General features: G+C 42.8%; 1 protein-coding gene across 1 annotated transcript; it reads left to right on the forward strand.

Moving 5' to 3' along the window:
* The first annotated feature begins 2,600 nt into the window (after nt 1–2,600).
* On the forward strand, nt 2,601–6,524 carry SRSF6 (serine and arginine rich splicing factor 6). Its single transcript, XM_079126931.1, has 6 exons — nt 2,601–3,025; nt 3,259–3,407; nt 4,668–4,792; nt 4,925–5,133; nt 5,363–5,446; nt 5,551–6,524. Exons 1-6 carry the CDS (start codon nt 2,919–2,921, stop codon nt 5,903–5,905), a joined length of 1,029 nt encoding a protein of 342 aa, XP_078983057.1. The 5' UTR covers nt 2,601–2,918; the 3' UTR covers nt 5,906–6,524.
* Nucleotides 6,525–16,418: the final 9,894 nt, after the last annotated feature.

Consider the following 16,418-nt stretch of genomic DNA (forward strand, 5'->3'; position numbering starts at 1 on the left):
ACATCCAAGCGCAGAAAATGAGGGTTGTCCCAGCTACAGGAGAAAGAGCAGTCGCTCTTCTACCTTGTTCTCTCCAGAAGTTCAGCCAGTTGAACGGTGCCTGCCGACCCTGGGTGAGAGTGAATCTTCCTTACTCAGTCCACTGATTCAATGTCCACCTCTTCCAGAAACACCTCACAGACATACCCAGGAATCTAGGTATCCCTTAACCCACTCAGGTTGACTCCTAAAATTGATCATCGCAGTTGCCATGATCTCCCAAGACCCATTCACAATGACAGCGGCTGGGATGCCAGGTTTTTTCAGATGGAAAGCAGAATCTTTCAGAACAGTTTATACCCACTTCAAAAAACACAGTGCTTTGAAAATCTCTTTTGACTTCCAGCTAACCTATGTAAGAAAGAGCATGCACTGGATTGAAAGCCACCATCATTATATACCTGAGACTGTCTTTTACGATCTGGGTCATTAGGCATTTGAAGTTATTAAAACTCTTTGGAATGAGATGAGATTAGCACACCCTTTCCTGACAGACTCCTGCAGTTACCTCCATAATTTTAAAATGAGCAGCAATGGAGGGATCTTTATCAACTGCAATTGTATATGTTTAAAGAAATAAACTCCTGTGCTGCAATCATTTCTCATTGATTTGTTCTTCCAAAATATCAACAGTTAGATTATCGACAGGACTCCACAGAATGTTGATGGTCTACCACCTGCTTAATGATGATATAGGAGGCTGTTTCTATTACCAGTGATTTTTTTTGTTTTGTTTTTGTTTGTTTGTTTGTTTTATTAAGAGTAGCTATTCAACTCTGGAAAAGAAGGTAAAAGGACGATGATGGCAGGGGGTATCTTTCTTTTGGGGAAAATTAACAAGGCAGCAACACCCACTTTTCACATGTATCCTTTAAGAAATACTACTCCAGTTCCTTCTCAAAAGGAATTGTTCAACTAGACGTGGCAGTATGCGACCATAATCCCAGAGATTCAGGAGGTTGAAGCAGAATGATTCAAGGATTGCAAGTTCAAGGTCAACCTCAGCAACTTAGCAAGATCCTGCCACAAAAAAAAAAATAAATGAATGAATGAAAAGGACTGGGGATATAGCTCAGTGTTAAAGCTCCCTTGGGTTCAATCCCCAGTACCATTTTAAAATGAAATTAAACTAACACTATACAAGGGTAGTTTCCCAGTTCACCTCTTGCAAATAATGAATTTTCACAAATTTTTAAATATTGACAATTTGATGAGTTAAAAAAAAATTACAACATTGCTGAAGTCCCATCTCCCAAATTACATTCCATAAGTATTTAAATTTTGTTTTAAATTTATATTTCTTATTTATCTAATTTTAAGATTGACCTCTACCCACCAGACAGGGGGGCTGGGGTTTGTTGTTTTTAAGCTTTTTTGTTCATTTTGGCAGTACTAGGATTGAACCCAAGGGTGTTTTATCACTGAGCTACTTCTGCAGTCCTTTTTATTTTGTCCCTAGATTGCCCTGGCTGCCTTGAACTTGCGAATCTCCTGCTTCAGTCTCTTAAGTAGTTAGGATTATAGGTGTGCACCACCAGGCTAAGCCGGATGACAGTATTAACTTGCCTCCCCCAGTCAGGACAACCAAAAATGCCTGCAGATTCTGCCAAATATACTCTGGGGGAGCAAATTTGCCCATCTTCAACTAGAGAATATTGAGGCCACATGACTCAAACCGGGCAGGAATACAGAAATCCTAAAGACCTGTATTATCTCAGCAATAGCCTTTTTCCCTTAGGTTCAGTGACACTGTACTTCTCCTGGTCTTTTATGACTTTGTAGTAGCTCCTTTTCCAGTCTCCTTTCCTATAATTAATATAAGCGTACCCCAGGGTATGGTCGTGGGTCTTCTGTTCGCAACTGAAAAACTTACTCCTTTGTGCTTATCTAGTTCTGCAGTTTTAAATGGCATCTCTATTGATAAACTCACAAATGTGTATTTCTGCCACAAATAAGATGCCTTCCAAACCAAGGGGGGAAATATAGGTTTGGTACCACGGACTCTCCACTTGGAGGAAAGAGCTCATTGATGTGGGAGGGCTGCCAGGTCTTGCTCAACCTTCCTGGGCACCTGCCTTCAGTGCCATGCTCCCTTTGTGAGCAACTGCAGCGAGGGCGGGATTCCCACATACACTCCAATCTACAAAGCTGTCAGTGCTCCAAGAAAAAGCCATGGAAGGAGAGGGGATGGTGCAGGGAGGCAGTGAAAGCTGATGAAGGCCGTAAGACCCCGAGAGACTGAAGCTGGAAGGGCACTGCGCTCGCCAACCCACACCGCTGTCCCAGCATGTCCTGGACTTAGTGAAACTGGCTAACCAACTGTGTGCGAGACCACTACCACCAACAAAGTGGGCGTGAACCAATCGGTGGTGGAAATTTGCAGCCTCGTTTTAACCGACCAATCAGAAACCAGGGTGACTTATTATGACAACCTCGAGAGCCAATTGAAAAGGGGAATTCGTTCAGCCCAAGAATACAGAGGGGAAGTTTACGAAAAGGCACAAATCAGAAGACACGTACGCGGCCGGACCACAGGATATTGTTTACAGAGACGGGTGAGAGTGCTGGAGGAACATTTGAAAGCAAGGTCGCACTCCATCGACACCCCACGCGCAGAGTACCCGCAAGTCACCCCCGAGTCCGGAGCTCGACGCGGGAGGGTACGTGCTGCGCACTGACGTCACGCGCCGACCCCGCCCCCTGGCCGCCCATATAGCGTAGCCCTGGCGCGCGCGCACACCATTGTGTGGCTGGACTCGGCCGCCGCTGCGGTGTGAGGCGCGTGTTCGGGTTCTCGCCGTCCCCGCACCCGCACCGCGGCTCCTGCCTTGCTGTCCGCCGTCCGACAGCCGGCCTTCGGGACCTCGCCCGCCACGGACATGCCGCGCGTCTACATAGGACGCCTGAGCTACAACGTCCGGGAGAAGGACATCCAGCGCTTTTTCAGCGGCTATGGCCGCCTCCTCGAAGTAGACCTCAAAAATGGGTGAGTCGGACCCGGACACCCGCGTTCGTGCCCAGCGCCCAGCTCCCTGGGTCTGGTGGCGGCGGGGGCTGTCGGAGAGAAGAGGCGGCCAAGGCCGCGGCGCCGCGTGGCAGAGCCTCCAAGATGGCGGCGGCGCGGCGCCACGGGTGCGCGCGGGGATCGCGGGTGCGCGCACGTGCGCGACACCAGCTAACGACGACCCCGCCGGTGCTCGGCCCGCGCGCCGCCCCCAGGTACGGCTTCGTGGAGTTCGAGGACTCCCGCGACGCCGACGACGCCGTTTACGAGCTGAACGGCAAGGAGCTCTGCGGCGAGCGCGTGATCGTGGAGCACGCCCGGGGCCCGCGCCGCGATCGCGACGGCTACAGCTACGGAAGCCGCAGTGAGTCCCACCCCCGCGCGCTCCGCGCCTTTGGGACCTGGGGGGCGGGCGCAGGCACTAGGGTGGGCGGGGTGGGGCCTCCCAGCCCGGGCAGGTGCGGGGGCCGGGAGTCGTTTGACCCGGGTGTCCCCGGGCCCCGCGGCCTCCGCGCCTGCCCGGGGCAGCCATGGGACACCGGAGCGCGGGGATTGGGTCTGGGTATTCGGTTTGGGACAAGTTGGGAGGGGGCGGCTTCTGCTGGGCCCTCCTTGGCACTGTCGTGGGTTCTCCCACTTCAGAAGCAAGGGATGACTGTATTTCTCACATCCCCCTTGCTTATTTGTCAGTGCGTTAGTTAGAAATGTGAAAGTTTGGGGGCAGGCTGGGTGGAGGTGGGGTAGGGGGTGGGGAAAGGGGAGGAGCTTGAGGTGTAGGTCTTGAGAGTTAGTAAAGTCGGAGGGGGCCAGAGAAAATACTATTCTAAAGTAATGTGGTATTGCACCACAGAGTAAATCTAAATGAGCTTTATGCTGTACTTAAACTAGTTGGGGCATGTTACTGGGAGGAGGTTGGGGGGATTTTTGGTTATGTTAAATGTTTGATGTTGAAATTGTTGCATGTTGAATTCAAACTTTTTAACAAGTCCTTGATGTTTCAATTTGAAAGTGACCAATGGGGCTGAGGCTGTGTCCACTGAGGCTAAGATGACTGCCTTTCCTGATTGGCCTTGGCTTTTCCATACATTGTGTGACCCTTGCCCTATGACCCTTTGGCTGACCTTACCGGAAGCCATGACGACAGCAGCCTTTTGCCATTAGACGCAGGGTGATGGTGAGGATTCCAAGGGTTAGACAAAACTGGTTAATCTGAACTAGGTGACTGTTACCTTGCGTGTTTTGTGGCCAAACCACCACCAAAAACCTCACACTGTGATGTAAGTACTTAGTGTAACTAGTAAAAATTTTTGTAAAATGTAGAAATGCATGTAATCAGTTAAGTTTTATATTTTACAATGTTCTGTAAAATAAAACTTAGCGAGGTAAATTGAATAAAGGAGCAGTCACTCTCTAACAGATTGTAGGAGAGGTTTAGTTGGATTTAGTCTATTTGACTTGCCCTTAATTTAATTTATGGCAAATCACAAATGTATCAAAGGTTTAGCAGTATAATAGCAAAGTCCTACTCCAGTAAATAAAAGTTGATATGTTTGTACTAACTTTCAAAAACATTATGCATCCCTATCATTACAAAGCAACTAATTGTTCCCTTCGTGTGATAAAGGTGGTGGAGGTGGATACAGCAGTCGGAGAACCTCTGGCAGAGACAAATATGGACCACCTGTTCGTACAGAGTACAGGCTTATTGTAGAAAATCTTTCTAGTCGTTGCAGTTGGCAAGATTTAAAGGTACGTCCTGTAATTTGAGGTGAAAAATAATATGATTAATTCTTAAAAGGTAGGACCTTTTAGCACTTTTTTAAGAACTAAAACCAGTATAACTAAATCTTTTTCTGAATCTGATAAATCTTACTGTTTCAGGATTTCATGCGGCAAGCAGGTGAAGTAACATATGCAGATGCTCACAAAGAACGCACAAATGAAGGCGTGATTGAATTTCGCTCCTACTCTGACATGAAGCGTGCTCTGGATAAACTGGATGGTACAGAGATAAATGGCAGAAATATTAGGCTTATTGAAGATAAGCCACGCGCAAGCCATAGGCGGTCTTACTCTGGAAGCAGATCTAGGTAACTTGAAAGACTTGTAGAGGGGAGGAAAAAGGGGTACTGGAATCATTTTCAGTTGTCGCTTAATTGAACTTAAGATGGGTTTCATTTTGTGTCTCCTTGGGTTCTTTTTCCGATGTTTTGATAATGAGCTAGATTTTATAGTAAGCACACACATCCTTTTTAGCTTTATCATTCCTTTTGCTAAATGGCACAGACATCCTCGAGATTGAGATTCACTGTTTTACAGGTCACGATCTAGAAGGAGGTCACGAAGTAGGAGTCGCAGGAGCAGCCGCAGTAGATCTCGAAGTATCTCAAAAAGTCGCTCCAGGTAAATGATGTGGTATTAGGATTTCCCCCCCTAAATATACTTCTTCATGGAGTATGTGTGTGTGCTGATCCAATACTCAAAAAATTCTGCCTTTTCTTTTGCAGATCCAGGTCACGGAGCAAAGGTCGATCACGTTCTCGATCAAAAGGCAGGAAATCTAGATCAAAAAGCAAATCTAAGCCCAAGTCTGATCGGGGTTCCCATTCACACTCTCGAAGCAGATCTAAGGATGAGTATGAAAAGTCCCGAAGCAGGTCTCGATCTCGGTCCCCCAAAGAAAATGGAAAAGGTGATATAAAGTCAAAATCCAGATCAAGGAGCCAGTCTCGTTCCAATTCACCCCTTCCTGTTCCACCCTCAAAGGCTCGTTCTGTGTCCCCTCCACCAAAAAGAGCTACTTCAAGATCCCGTTCTAGATCTCGCTCAAGGTCAAGGTCCAGATCAAGTTCCAGAGATTAACCCAGAACTCTACATTCTTTGCACACTATTATGGAACACTTTCCTACTTGCTTAGGCAGTTACTCTTCCATGTTTATACTTGGCCTCTTCTGCAAGAGGAATCTCCTGAAAACAGGAGCACACAAAAATTTGATTTGTGGCCAAATTTGATGAAAAAGATGAGGTTCTAAAATGGTGGCATGAAGTCAAAGACCTTCTCCCTTCTTTGTAGAATTAAGATAACTTTGATTTTATAGCTTTTGAGCTAAAATAACTTTTGTAAAGATTAAGCTCACTTAGATTTTTTTTTTTTTTTTTTTAAAGTATTTTCAGCAGGATCTGCTGCAGGGGTTTTTTGTTTCATTTGTTTGCTTATTTTTAAATTAACTGTTTCAAGCTTTGGATACTTAAGGCTTTAGAGGGAGAACCCAATTTTCAATTATGTTGGCTTTTTATAAAGCTTGAGTTATATAAGATTTAAATAAAAGTTTGCTACCAAGATGATTGCCTTATTGAATAGGTCACTGTTAAATTCCTTTAAATGTTGATATCTGCTATTTGTGGAAACAGTGTAAATTCTACTAAAGTGTAAAACAAGGCAAGCCTCAGACCAGCAATAAATTATTCAGTTTGGATAACATTATTTTGTGCTGTTAATCAAATTTGCCAAAGTCTTTATCTGCCCCTCTAAGAAGTTGGGTTAAAAATAAAAGATATTTTGTAGTCAATCTATAACAATTTTGCCTGAAGTAATAAGTTTTTAAATAGTGAAACTGTTTTGAAACTTATAATTTGACCGAATTATTTAGGAAATAGCTCCTAGTATTTGGGATCTTTAGTTAGTGATCCCATGTTCTGGAGGTGGTTAACGAGATTAGTGTAGTTAAAGAGTATGGTTCAGTGGTCTTTAATGTTACGTAAAAATGGAAGTAGCCTTTCTTTGATTAGAAATTCAGTGTATTGTTCAAAGTGGATAGGCACATACTGCATTTTCTGCTGAAAGATAACATTCAACAGGCACTTAGATCATTTGGTAAAGTTGGTTGCTTAACAGATCATTTGACAAGTAAAAATCCAGCAGTCAGTCAGTCAGTCCCCTTTGTAGTTTGTGAGGTTATGTGATAATTGGTTGGATTATTCTTGTAAATTTTTAGACTTCTGTATGGTTGGTTTGAAAAGCAATGAAAATGGGCAAACTCAAAAACTATTAGTCCTTTATTATGAATGAAGTGTAGTACTGTGTAAACCAGATTATAGTACTGCAAATTTCTAGGGATTACTGGGTTAGCAATTAGTCCATACATCCATAAGACTAATAAGTTGAGACTGCAGGTCAAAAAGTGAGTTATATCCCTTTGGATACTTTTAAATAATTTCTCTTAAAAATACTTATTGTCCACTTAAGATGAAGAAGAAATGGCTCAGGTTTAATATCTTCTTAGAGAGCTGTCAGTTATGTAAGGTACCAGGCTGTGACTGAGCATGGTATTCTGGGATTGGTTTGGAGAACTAAATACCCAGAGGACATTTACTAAAATGAGGCTGAGGGGGAAACTGAGTCAAGGATCTGGGTGTCAATCCGAGTAGCTGAGAGTACTTGGTAATAAAAAAACTTCACCTGTAAGAAATTTAGACTTCCTGTTTAAGAAAAAAAAGTCTTGAAAAACCTAATTTGGGGAAATAGTGGCCCATAAGGTAGATGCTGCTTCCATTATCTTTTCCTTGATATTTTGTTTGTTTAGATGTTTATAAGAAATGGGTTTATTTTTCAAATATAAACTTCAGAACTTAAGAGAAGAAAATGGTGTCTAATTATAGTTCATTATTTTGCCTATTCAAAGAACAGAAGTGATGATTACGAATTGGCTTTGACCAAAGTTCTCTTGTTTCCAGGGAAAGAACATAAAAGCTTTTGAACCACAGCCTTTTAAAAGGAGGGGGGGAGCGATATTACAGTGAATTTTGGCTTTCTAAAAGTATGCAACATCTTCAGCTGGGCTTTCTGTTGTTATTGTGACATCACATGGTAAGAGGCATATTTGACATCATTGTTAAGCTGCCCCAGTAAGTGGGTAATTGTATAGGTAAATGCCTGCACCCATTAATCCTTCTAGTAATGGTGAAGACCAGTTTATTAAAAACAGTTCTATTCTAAACCTGTAGACCCAAGTCATTGGATATAACGTTGGCCTACTTAAGAACTTAGAGTTGACTGGTGTAAAATGTTAAGTTCCTGCTTCCCAGTGAGCAAGATCTGAGAGGCAGCAGTGTGCCGCAGTCACCAGTGGCTAGATGAGTATTAACCTGATGGTGGAAAAGATTGAGGAACATCTTGAGTCCCCTTTCTTTTTTGACAGTGTTTCTTGATATGCCATTAGTGCCTTTATGGCCAGTTTGAGTCCTGCCTACTCCAGCTTTTATGTTCCCACTCTTCTGTGTTATCACCTTTCATCTTGGTATCTTTTTTTTCCACTTTGTTGACGTATTTTATGTTAACTCAATAAAATGCTTACTGAGGGAAAAGCTTGTTTGAATTCATTGTGTATTACCACTTAACGCCAAATTCTTTTTGCATTGGAGTTGCACTCACTAGCCATTCCTGTCTTGTATGAGAAAGATTTGTTTCAGTTCTAAAACAGTTTGAAATCAACATGCTAGGCACATCATTAACCCTTGTGCCTCCATGTCACCCAGGGATAAAACTGAATGGACTGGTGATTAAAACAGTGGTAGAGTGCTTCCTGGCATGTGTGAGGCCCTGGGTTCAAACCTCAGTACTGCATATAAATAAGTTTTTTAAAGATCCACTGACAACTAAAAACAATTTTTTTTAAAAATGTATGAAAAGTACTTAGTACCACATTAAATATTACCTCCTATTATGAGTAAATGTGCTAAATCCTTTTTTTAACTTGCATTGTTCTCATGTAAAATTCACTCATTTTTATCTTTTAATGGTCTGAACATTTTCTAACATATTTCTCAAATAAAGTAGGAAGCTTCAATCATTTCCTAAGTTCTTAACCTTATTTCCTTAATTCTGGATTTGGTACTCTAAACTTTGGTAGTTTATGCTGCAGTACTATCATGTTTCCATTACTTAATGTTGGCTTCAGAAAACACTCTTCTCCAATTTCACTTTCTTTGAGTACATTCAGTTTCAGATACGTAGCAATGGAGCCTGTTAAGGAACATTTTGATTTTTTAAATTTTATATTTAAAAAAAAAAAATCTAGAGCTAGAGGTGTAGCTCAGTTTGTGCAAGCCTAGCTTTTGTGACACCCTGAGTTTGACCCCAGCCTCGTGTTCCAAAAAGAAAAATATGATTGAAATACAAGTATCCCTCAGTTCACATAATGAAGTAGTTGCCATTAACAGTTCCTGTGTCTGTTCAGACTTCTGTAGCCACGTGTCCTCCTTCATTTGAACCATGAGTGGTAATGTGCAACTCCTTTGCATAATACATCTAATACCGTTCTCTAGATGGTTAACTAATACGCTGTTGAATATGTAAGTACATTTTTTCAGAGCCAAGAGTTTAAGTAATTTTGGCTCTAATAACATGAATTTTAAAATTATTTTGACAGCATCATGAAACTTAATGCTCCTAGATTGTAGAACCTAATGTAATTTCACACTGATCTATCATGGTGGCCACATCTTGAATAAGGTGTATGTTTATGTTCCTAACAGTGTGTTCTTCAATTTGCCAAAAGGATGTGTTGGTGCAGTTGTGTAATTGTTCTTTTAAATCCTAAATTGCTTTTAAGCAGCAGTCCCAGAAACAGCCCTCCCAGGTCAGCACTTAATAAAGTGATTAATTCTAATACCTCTTGAATAGAAAGGAATTATGGTTCTAAAATCAATAGATAGGAAAGGGTAATAACAGCAAAGTCCACCATTGACTGCTTGAAGGAAGTCAGGATTACTAGTTCTTATGCCTCCTGGAAATGCTTAATGCAAATCTAGAATAATTCACATTCCCCTACATAAATTGATCACAGCCTGTTTGAACTTTGAACAAAGTCAATGTAATATTAGGTATTAAAGCTTATATTAAGAAGCTCTATCATTTGTATTACTTCCATATGTTTACACCTATCTTAAAGGTATTTTTGAGAATATATGGTGTAACAAGGCCAAGTAGAGGCAGCTTTTTAAATCTCAATACAGTTCCTAACAACTCTTAAAGCATTGAAGTTCAGTGCCTCTATCAGGTATTCTGTTCCTCTTATTAAAAGCTCTCCTTTAAAAACCAGGTTAAACAGGCACTGTGGTGCATGCCTTTAATCTCAGCAACTCAGGAGACAGGCAGATCACAAAAGCCAACCTCAGCAATTTACTAAGACCCTCTCAAAAATAAAATTTTAAAAAGGGCTGGGGATGTCACAGGTAGAGGCAACCCTATGTTCGGTCCCCAACACCAAGCAAAAGTAGGTTAAAGAAGGCCAAAAAAGGTTTGGTCACTTGTAATGGTGTATGCCTAAAATCCCAGCAAGACAGGACAATTAAATTCAAGGCCAACTTCAGCTGGGACCTTGTCTTAAGGTGGGGTGAAATAGCTTCAGTGGTAGAGCACCCCTGATAGTGCCAGGGATTGAACCCAGAGGCACTGTGTCATGGCAGTGCAGCCCAGCCCTTTTTAATTTTCAGATGGTCTCAGTTGCCCAGGCTGACCTCAAATTTAGGGTCTTCCTGCATCAGCCACATTTTTCATTTACATGATTTTCTTCCTGAGCCATCTGAAAGTAGGAAACTGCTCCTTTAAAATCCCAAAATCATACTGTTGTCCTTTAGTATTCACAAGGGACTACTTCTGGGGCTAGGATATGCTCACATGAATCTGCTCGGGTAATAGCAGGTCGTCTGTTGGAACTGTATTCCTGCTGGGGTCCTGGAATAAATTCTGCTTGGAGCAGAACACAAGGCCAGAGAGTCAGGCAGGGGCCAGGAGCAACCCATGAAGACAGGATGCTGGGATCAGGTTTTCCTTTTACAAGAGAAGCAACAAGAGGATCTAGAGGGATCCACAGGCACCCTAGGGAGTGAGGAGTGCACTAGCAGCCAGCCTGGTATGCCAAATGGCATAGTGGATTTTTGTTTGTTTGTTTGTTTTGCTTCTTTGGTACTTTGGATTGAATCCAGGGACACTCTACCACTGAACTACATTCCCAGTCCTTTTTATTTGTTATTTCGAGGTCTTGCTAAGTTGCTAAGGATCTTGCCAAGTTATTGAGGCTGGCCTTGAACTTGATGATCCTGCTTCAGCCTCCTGCAACTCTGGGATTTCAGACCTGTGCCTCCATGCCCGGCTCAAATGGCATAGTGTTTCATGCATACATCCTCCTGTATGCTTGAAATCATCCTGAAATTACTTATCATACCTAATATGGTATAAATGCTGTGCACCTGCATTTGTGCATTGCACATTTCAATCAACGGTGGACTGCACATACCTCACTGGTCCCAGAAGATGGTGTCACCTAGTGATGTAACTCTTAGTTTTAAAGTGACCTCAACAATAGTCACACAATGAAATCTAGCATTAACACATGACAGTAGTTATGGGACAGTACTTGTTGGGAATAATAACAATCTGCAGATGTGGAACCCATAGATGGAGAGCTGAGTTTCCATTGATTTGGGTTTGTCTCATGTATCTACATGATTGCCCTGTCCACAGGAATGCCTCAAGAATGACACTGTCATTTATCATATCCAGTGATCGATAGTAATAATCTGGATCACTATAAAGTGACTTCTCTCCTTTGTAATTAATACTTGGTGAGGGAATGACAAGTCTATTTAGTACCCACATCTTTGTCAAAATATCTTCTACTGTGGACATTTACTAGTGATATTTTAAGTACTTTATTTGCAGTACTAGGGATTGAACCCACGGGTGCGTTACCACAGAGCTACACCTCCAACCCTTTTTCTTTTTTTTTTTTTTTTATTTTGAGATACACCAGCTCACTAAATTGCCAAAGCTGGCCTAGAATCTGGGATCCTCCTACCTCAATCCTCCCAAGTCACTGGGATTACAGGCATGTGCCATCACAGCTGGCATGCTCTAAAAGAAGCACTTTCTCTAGGGAACTGTCTTAAGTCTATAAAAGGTCTGGGGGGGGGGGGGGCTTCAGGAGGGAGCCAGTCAGAATGGAGATGAGAAGGAGTTGCCAAAGGGGAAACCATGATCGTACCAGCTTGAGTTCCGGTACTCAAAGCAAGAGATTCCCCTAGCCCACGGCTGGAAAGAGAAAATGGAGACATCATTTGTATAAGAGGAATATGCAAGAGAAAGTAAGGTGTGTCCTCATCTGTAGAACAGTATGTCCTAATACTGAGAAAAATAGATGCTGTTATTAAAGCACTTAGCATAGCCAAGTAGAGTGAGTGCTGTCTACAGTTCATTGGTAAATGGTCTGAGTGTACTAAATATGTTGCTCCTATGTCATAAAGAATTTCAAACACCAGTGAGAATAGTATGATAGGTCACCCACATACTTATCTAGCTATAACAATATATACCAGTCCACTTCCTCAAGGAAATACTAGACAGTTCATCTGTAGATAATTTAGTGTATACCTCCAAAAGACATGGAAAGCCTAAATTGACAGTCCCACTGTATTTCCCTTACAACGTATTTGTTGAGGAAGCCAGGTCACTGTCCTGTGTTGCTTCCCAGTCTTGATTTTGTTAATTGCAATCTTGTGTCATGAAGCATATTCTATCCCTGGATTTCTTCTAAATCAATGGGCCTACAGCAGTTGTTCTTTGACGAGAATCTTCATCACCTACAAACTTGTTAGAAATGTAGCTTCTCCGGTCCTTTCCCAGACTCAGAATAAAAAACACTAGGTGAAGCTCAATCAAAAATATTTTAGCAAGTCCTCCAGGTGGTTCTGGTACATGCTAAAATGTAAGACTGTTCCAGAAATTTTATCAAATTCTAATGCTTTTTTTTTTCTGGTGGGGGGAGGCACTACCCAGGATTCAACTCAGGCACTCAGCCACTGAGCCATATTCCCAGCCCTATTTTGTCTTTTATTTAGAGACAGGGTCTCACTGAGTTGCTTAGCACCTCAGTTTTGCTGAGGCTGCCTTTGAACTGATGATCCTCCTGCCTCAGCCTCCCAAGCCGCATGCACCACCGCACCTGGCTTCTAATGCTTTTTTGCAAGACTACTTGGGTGGCTTGTTATAATGGCAGTTATTGAGCTTTGCCTAGATTCATCAAACCATGAATTCATGATTTAAAATACTTCAATTCATTGCATTTCTTAAAATTGTTACCTTGATGTCTTCAGTCAGCAAGACTTTAGTTGCCTCCTGAGTTCTGAAATAAGCCTGGTCAGTTTTAATGCTTTCACGTTTGGTAAGATTTTCAGGATCATAGTGGACATTTCCAGTCTGGAATCTAAAATCAGCCATTTCTCCAAAAGAGCCTTGGTTATGTTCAGTTTGAGATGGTATTTAGCAGCTACAGTCTAGGCCTTCGGGTGCTCACTGCTACTTCTTTGATCATAGGTCATTTCAGTGGATGGAGCTAGAAAAGTTGGTCCTTGATTCTGCCTCTAGCCACACAGATCATGTTACCTTCTGGTCATCTGGGGGTCCTACCTCATGCAACAGTTTTGAATCCCCTGACCACCTCAGTTTTCTTCCTGTCCTCAGGTTTGTGAGTGTCCTTTTTACAGAGTAGGGCCCACTGGAGGCACAGGGCTCCAGGTTTCCTCTTACCTGATCAAAACAGCATTACCTGGCCTTCCTGTCCTAATAGGTGCTTCTTCAACTGAATTCTAGGTCATTTCTGGAAAAGGGGTGAGAGGAATAGAAAGAACTATATTTCTCTAAGACTCCTGTAGACTCTTCTCCATCTTCAAAGAATTTAAAGCAGATAGTGTGCTCTGGGTAATGAAGAAGGAACATTTGGAACCTAAATTTCAATATGATTCTTGAGTACAGAACAGCACTATCAATGGAATGAGTAAATAAGATTTTAAATTATCAGTTTTCATCCATCACTGCTGCAGACCCAGCAGGAACTCAAGCCCAGACAATGTAGTTGTTATTTTAATAAGATGATCACAGCTCATTATTTTCAAGAGACCCTCAGAGTATAGTGCCCTGAGTCACCATGTGGTCCAAATTCATATTCGGTAAACAACACTAAAGACCTTTCCTGGACATGTGGTAGATCAGATTACTGTCAGAAACACTAACTACCTCCCTATTCCACCTCCATGAGCAAGGTACTTTCCATTTCTTGGTTTTGGCCAATGGAATTTTAGCTAGGTATGTTTGGTAGTCTAAATTATGCCCTCCTCCCCTTAGATTAAAATGTTTACACGCCAAGCCCCAGAATCTGGGCGTATGTCATAATGTGAAGCTACATGGTAAAAGGAACTTCACAGATTTAATTAAAGGTCTGTAGATGAGATTATTCTGGGTTATCTGGCTGGACCCAGCAGAATACAAGAGTCCTTATGAATAGGGAAGCTGGGAGGCCAAGAAATCAGAAAAGATTGCTGAGAAGAGGTAAGCAAAGTCAGGTTTGAGACACTGCACTGCTAGCTTTCAAGATGGAAGGGGCCATGAGGCAAGGAAACAAATTGTCCCCAGAAGCCGCTGGAGGGAGGGCAGCCCTACCAACACCTTGATCTGGCTACTGAAATCCACTTTGGACCTCCTGTTTTCAGAACTATAATGTGATAATTTTTTTTTTTAAGCCACAAAGTTTGTGGTGATTGATTCCCATGGCTCCAACACAACTGAAGGTTTCAGAAACACTTGCACAACTGGGCTTGCTCACTTGACTGTCTGCCATCTCCATGAGAATAGTATTCCTCAGTCAGCCTGCCTTTCAAGAAGATGGAAGACGGGTGGATCAGAACTGTCTTAGCCCCACCCACCTACAGCTTGAAGCAGAGCCCAGCCAGATCAGCCAAACTGCAAAGATGAAAAATAAAAGTTGTGTGCTATTGCCAGGTGTAGCACATGCCTGTAATCCCAGCAACTTGGCAGACCGAGGCAGGAAGATCACAAGTTCAAGGCCAGCCTTAGTAACTTAGTGAGACTCATCTCAAAAAAAAAAGGGCTAGGGATGTAACCTGGTGGTAAAGCATCCCTGGGTTCAATCCTCAGTAGTGGGGGAAAAAAAGTGTGCTACCCAGTTTGGAGGTTAGCAGTAATAATAGCTGATACAGGATACTAGGCAGCCCTACCCGTCTTTACCATACGTATGTCTGTACAGTAACCATGTATGGGGACGGGTGCAGTGAGCACCTGGATTCCCATTCTTTCTCTGCCTGTTCAGAGCCTCAGCAAGCTAGCTTTTCATCCACACTGCAAAGGTTCAGCTTATAGGGGGCACCAGAAGAATTTGGGAGGCAGGGAGAAGATTAAAACTGGGATGTTTATAACTCCCTCCCTGCAGGCTTAATTGACACTGGCTGTGGCCCTCATCCAAAGGTCTCAGTATATGGCCTACACAGTCCTCTTGTTTCAAGTCCTGGTAAGGGCCCCCACCCCCACGCCCATGTCCTTGCCCCATGGTCCAATGCTAACAATTGTAATATTCCTTCACCCTACACACACCTTTAAAGTGTATATTTCAATAAAGTGTAAAACATCACACTTGATGGTGTAGATTAAGCAAAGTTAACAAGTTTTCATTAACCATAAAAAAGCAGGAAGAGGTTCCTGAATGAACAAGTGCACCAAGCAATTTTATTCTTACCCTTTAACTTTTCCCAAGAGGGCACCACCTACTGTCCTCCTCTGGCAGTGCCTGACCTACCTGTCAGCCCAAGTTTATCCGTCTGGCATGTACCTGAAAATTAACATGTTCTTTGGAGGAAGAAGGGAAATTAGAAGATAATCCCCCTGCAAATGCATTCGAACAGCTGATTGTGGGATTATCGGTTTGCACCACCACAGCCAGCTCACCACCAGTTCTTTTAAGAACCCAATGTTTTAATAATGAGGAAATGGAGAAGGACTCCATCAGCAGTACACAGTATTTTCTCCTCAACCCCCTGCTGCCACCCGAGGCCCTATTTGATGGTTCCACCTCTATCATGCAGCCACTTCCCCTCTCCGTTAAAAATAAATTAAGTTGGCTTGGGGTGTAGCTCAGTTGGGGCACACTTGCCCAGGCACTTGTGGGACCCTGATCCCATCCCCAGCACCTCGAAGAAAAAAAAGCATATACATGAACTATGCCCTTGAGTCAGGTAACAAGGACAGGGCTTCCAGAGATGCTCTAGGCCAGGATAAATTTCCATCTTGTCCCATGTCTGATGTGTGAGTCTGCTTAGCTGGATCATCTATTCTGATATGTGGCATTTTAAAGGATCTATTATAAAAGGCCTTGTCATACTAAGTCATAGTAGTCACACCATTGTGGAGGGTTTTTGTTTTGCGTGTGTGTGTGCGCGCGCGCGCGCGTGCGTGCATGCTGGGGATTGAACCCAGGGGTGCTCTATCACTGAGCTACAGCCCCAGCCTTTTTTATTATTTTGAAGCAGT

The sequence above is a fragment of the Sciurus vulgaris genome (genome assembly GCF_902686455.1).
Source record: "Sciurus vulgaris genome assembly, chromosome: 2".
Lineage (NCBI taxonomy): Eukaryota > Metazoa > Chordata > Mammalia > Rodentia > Sciuridae > Sciurus > Sciurus vulgaris.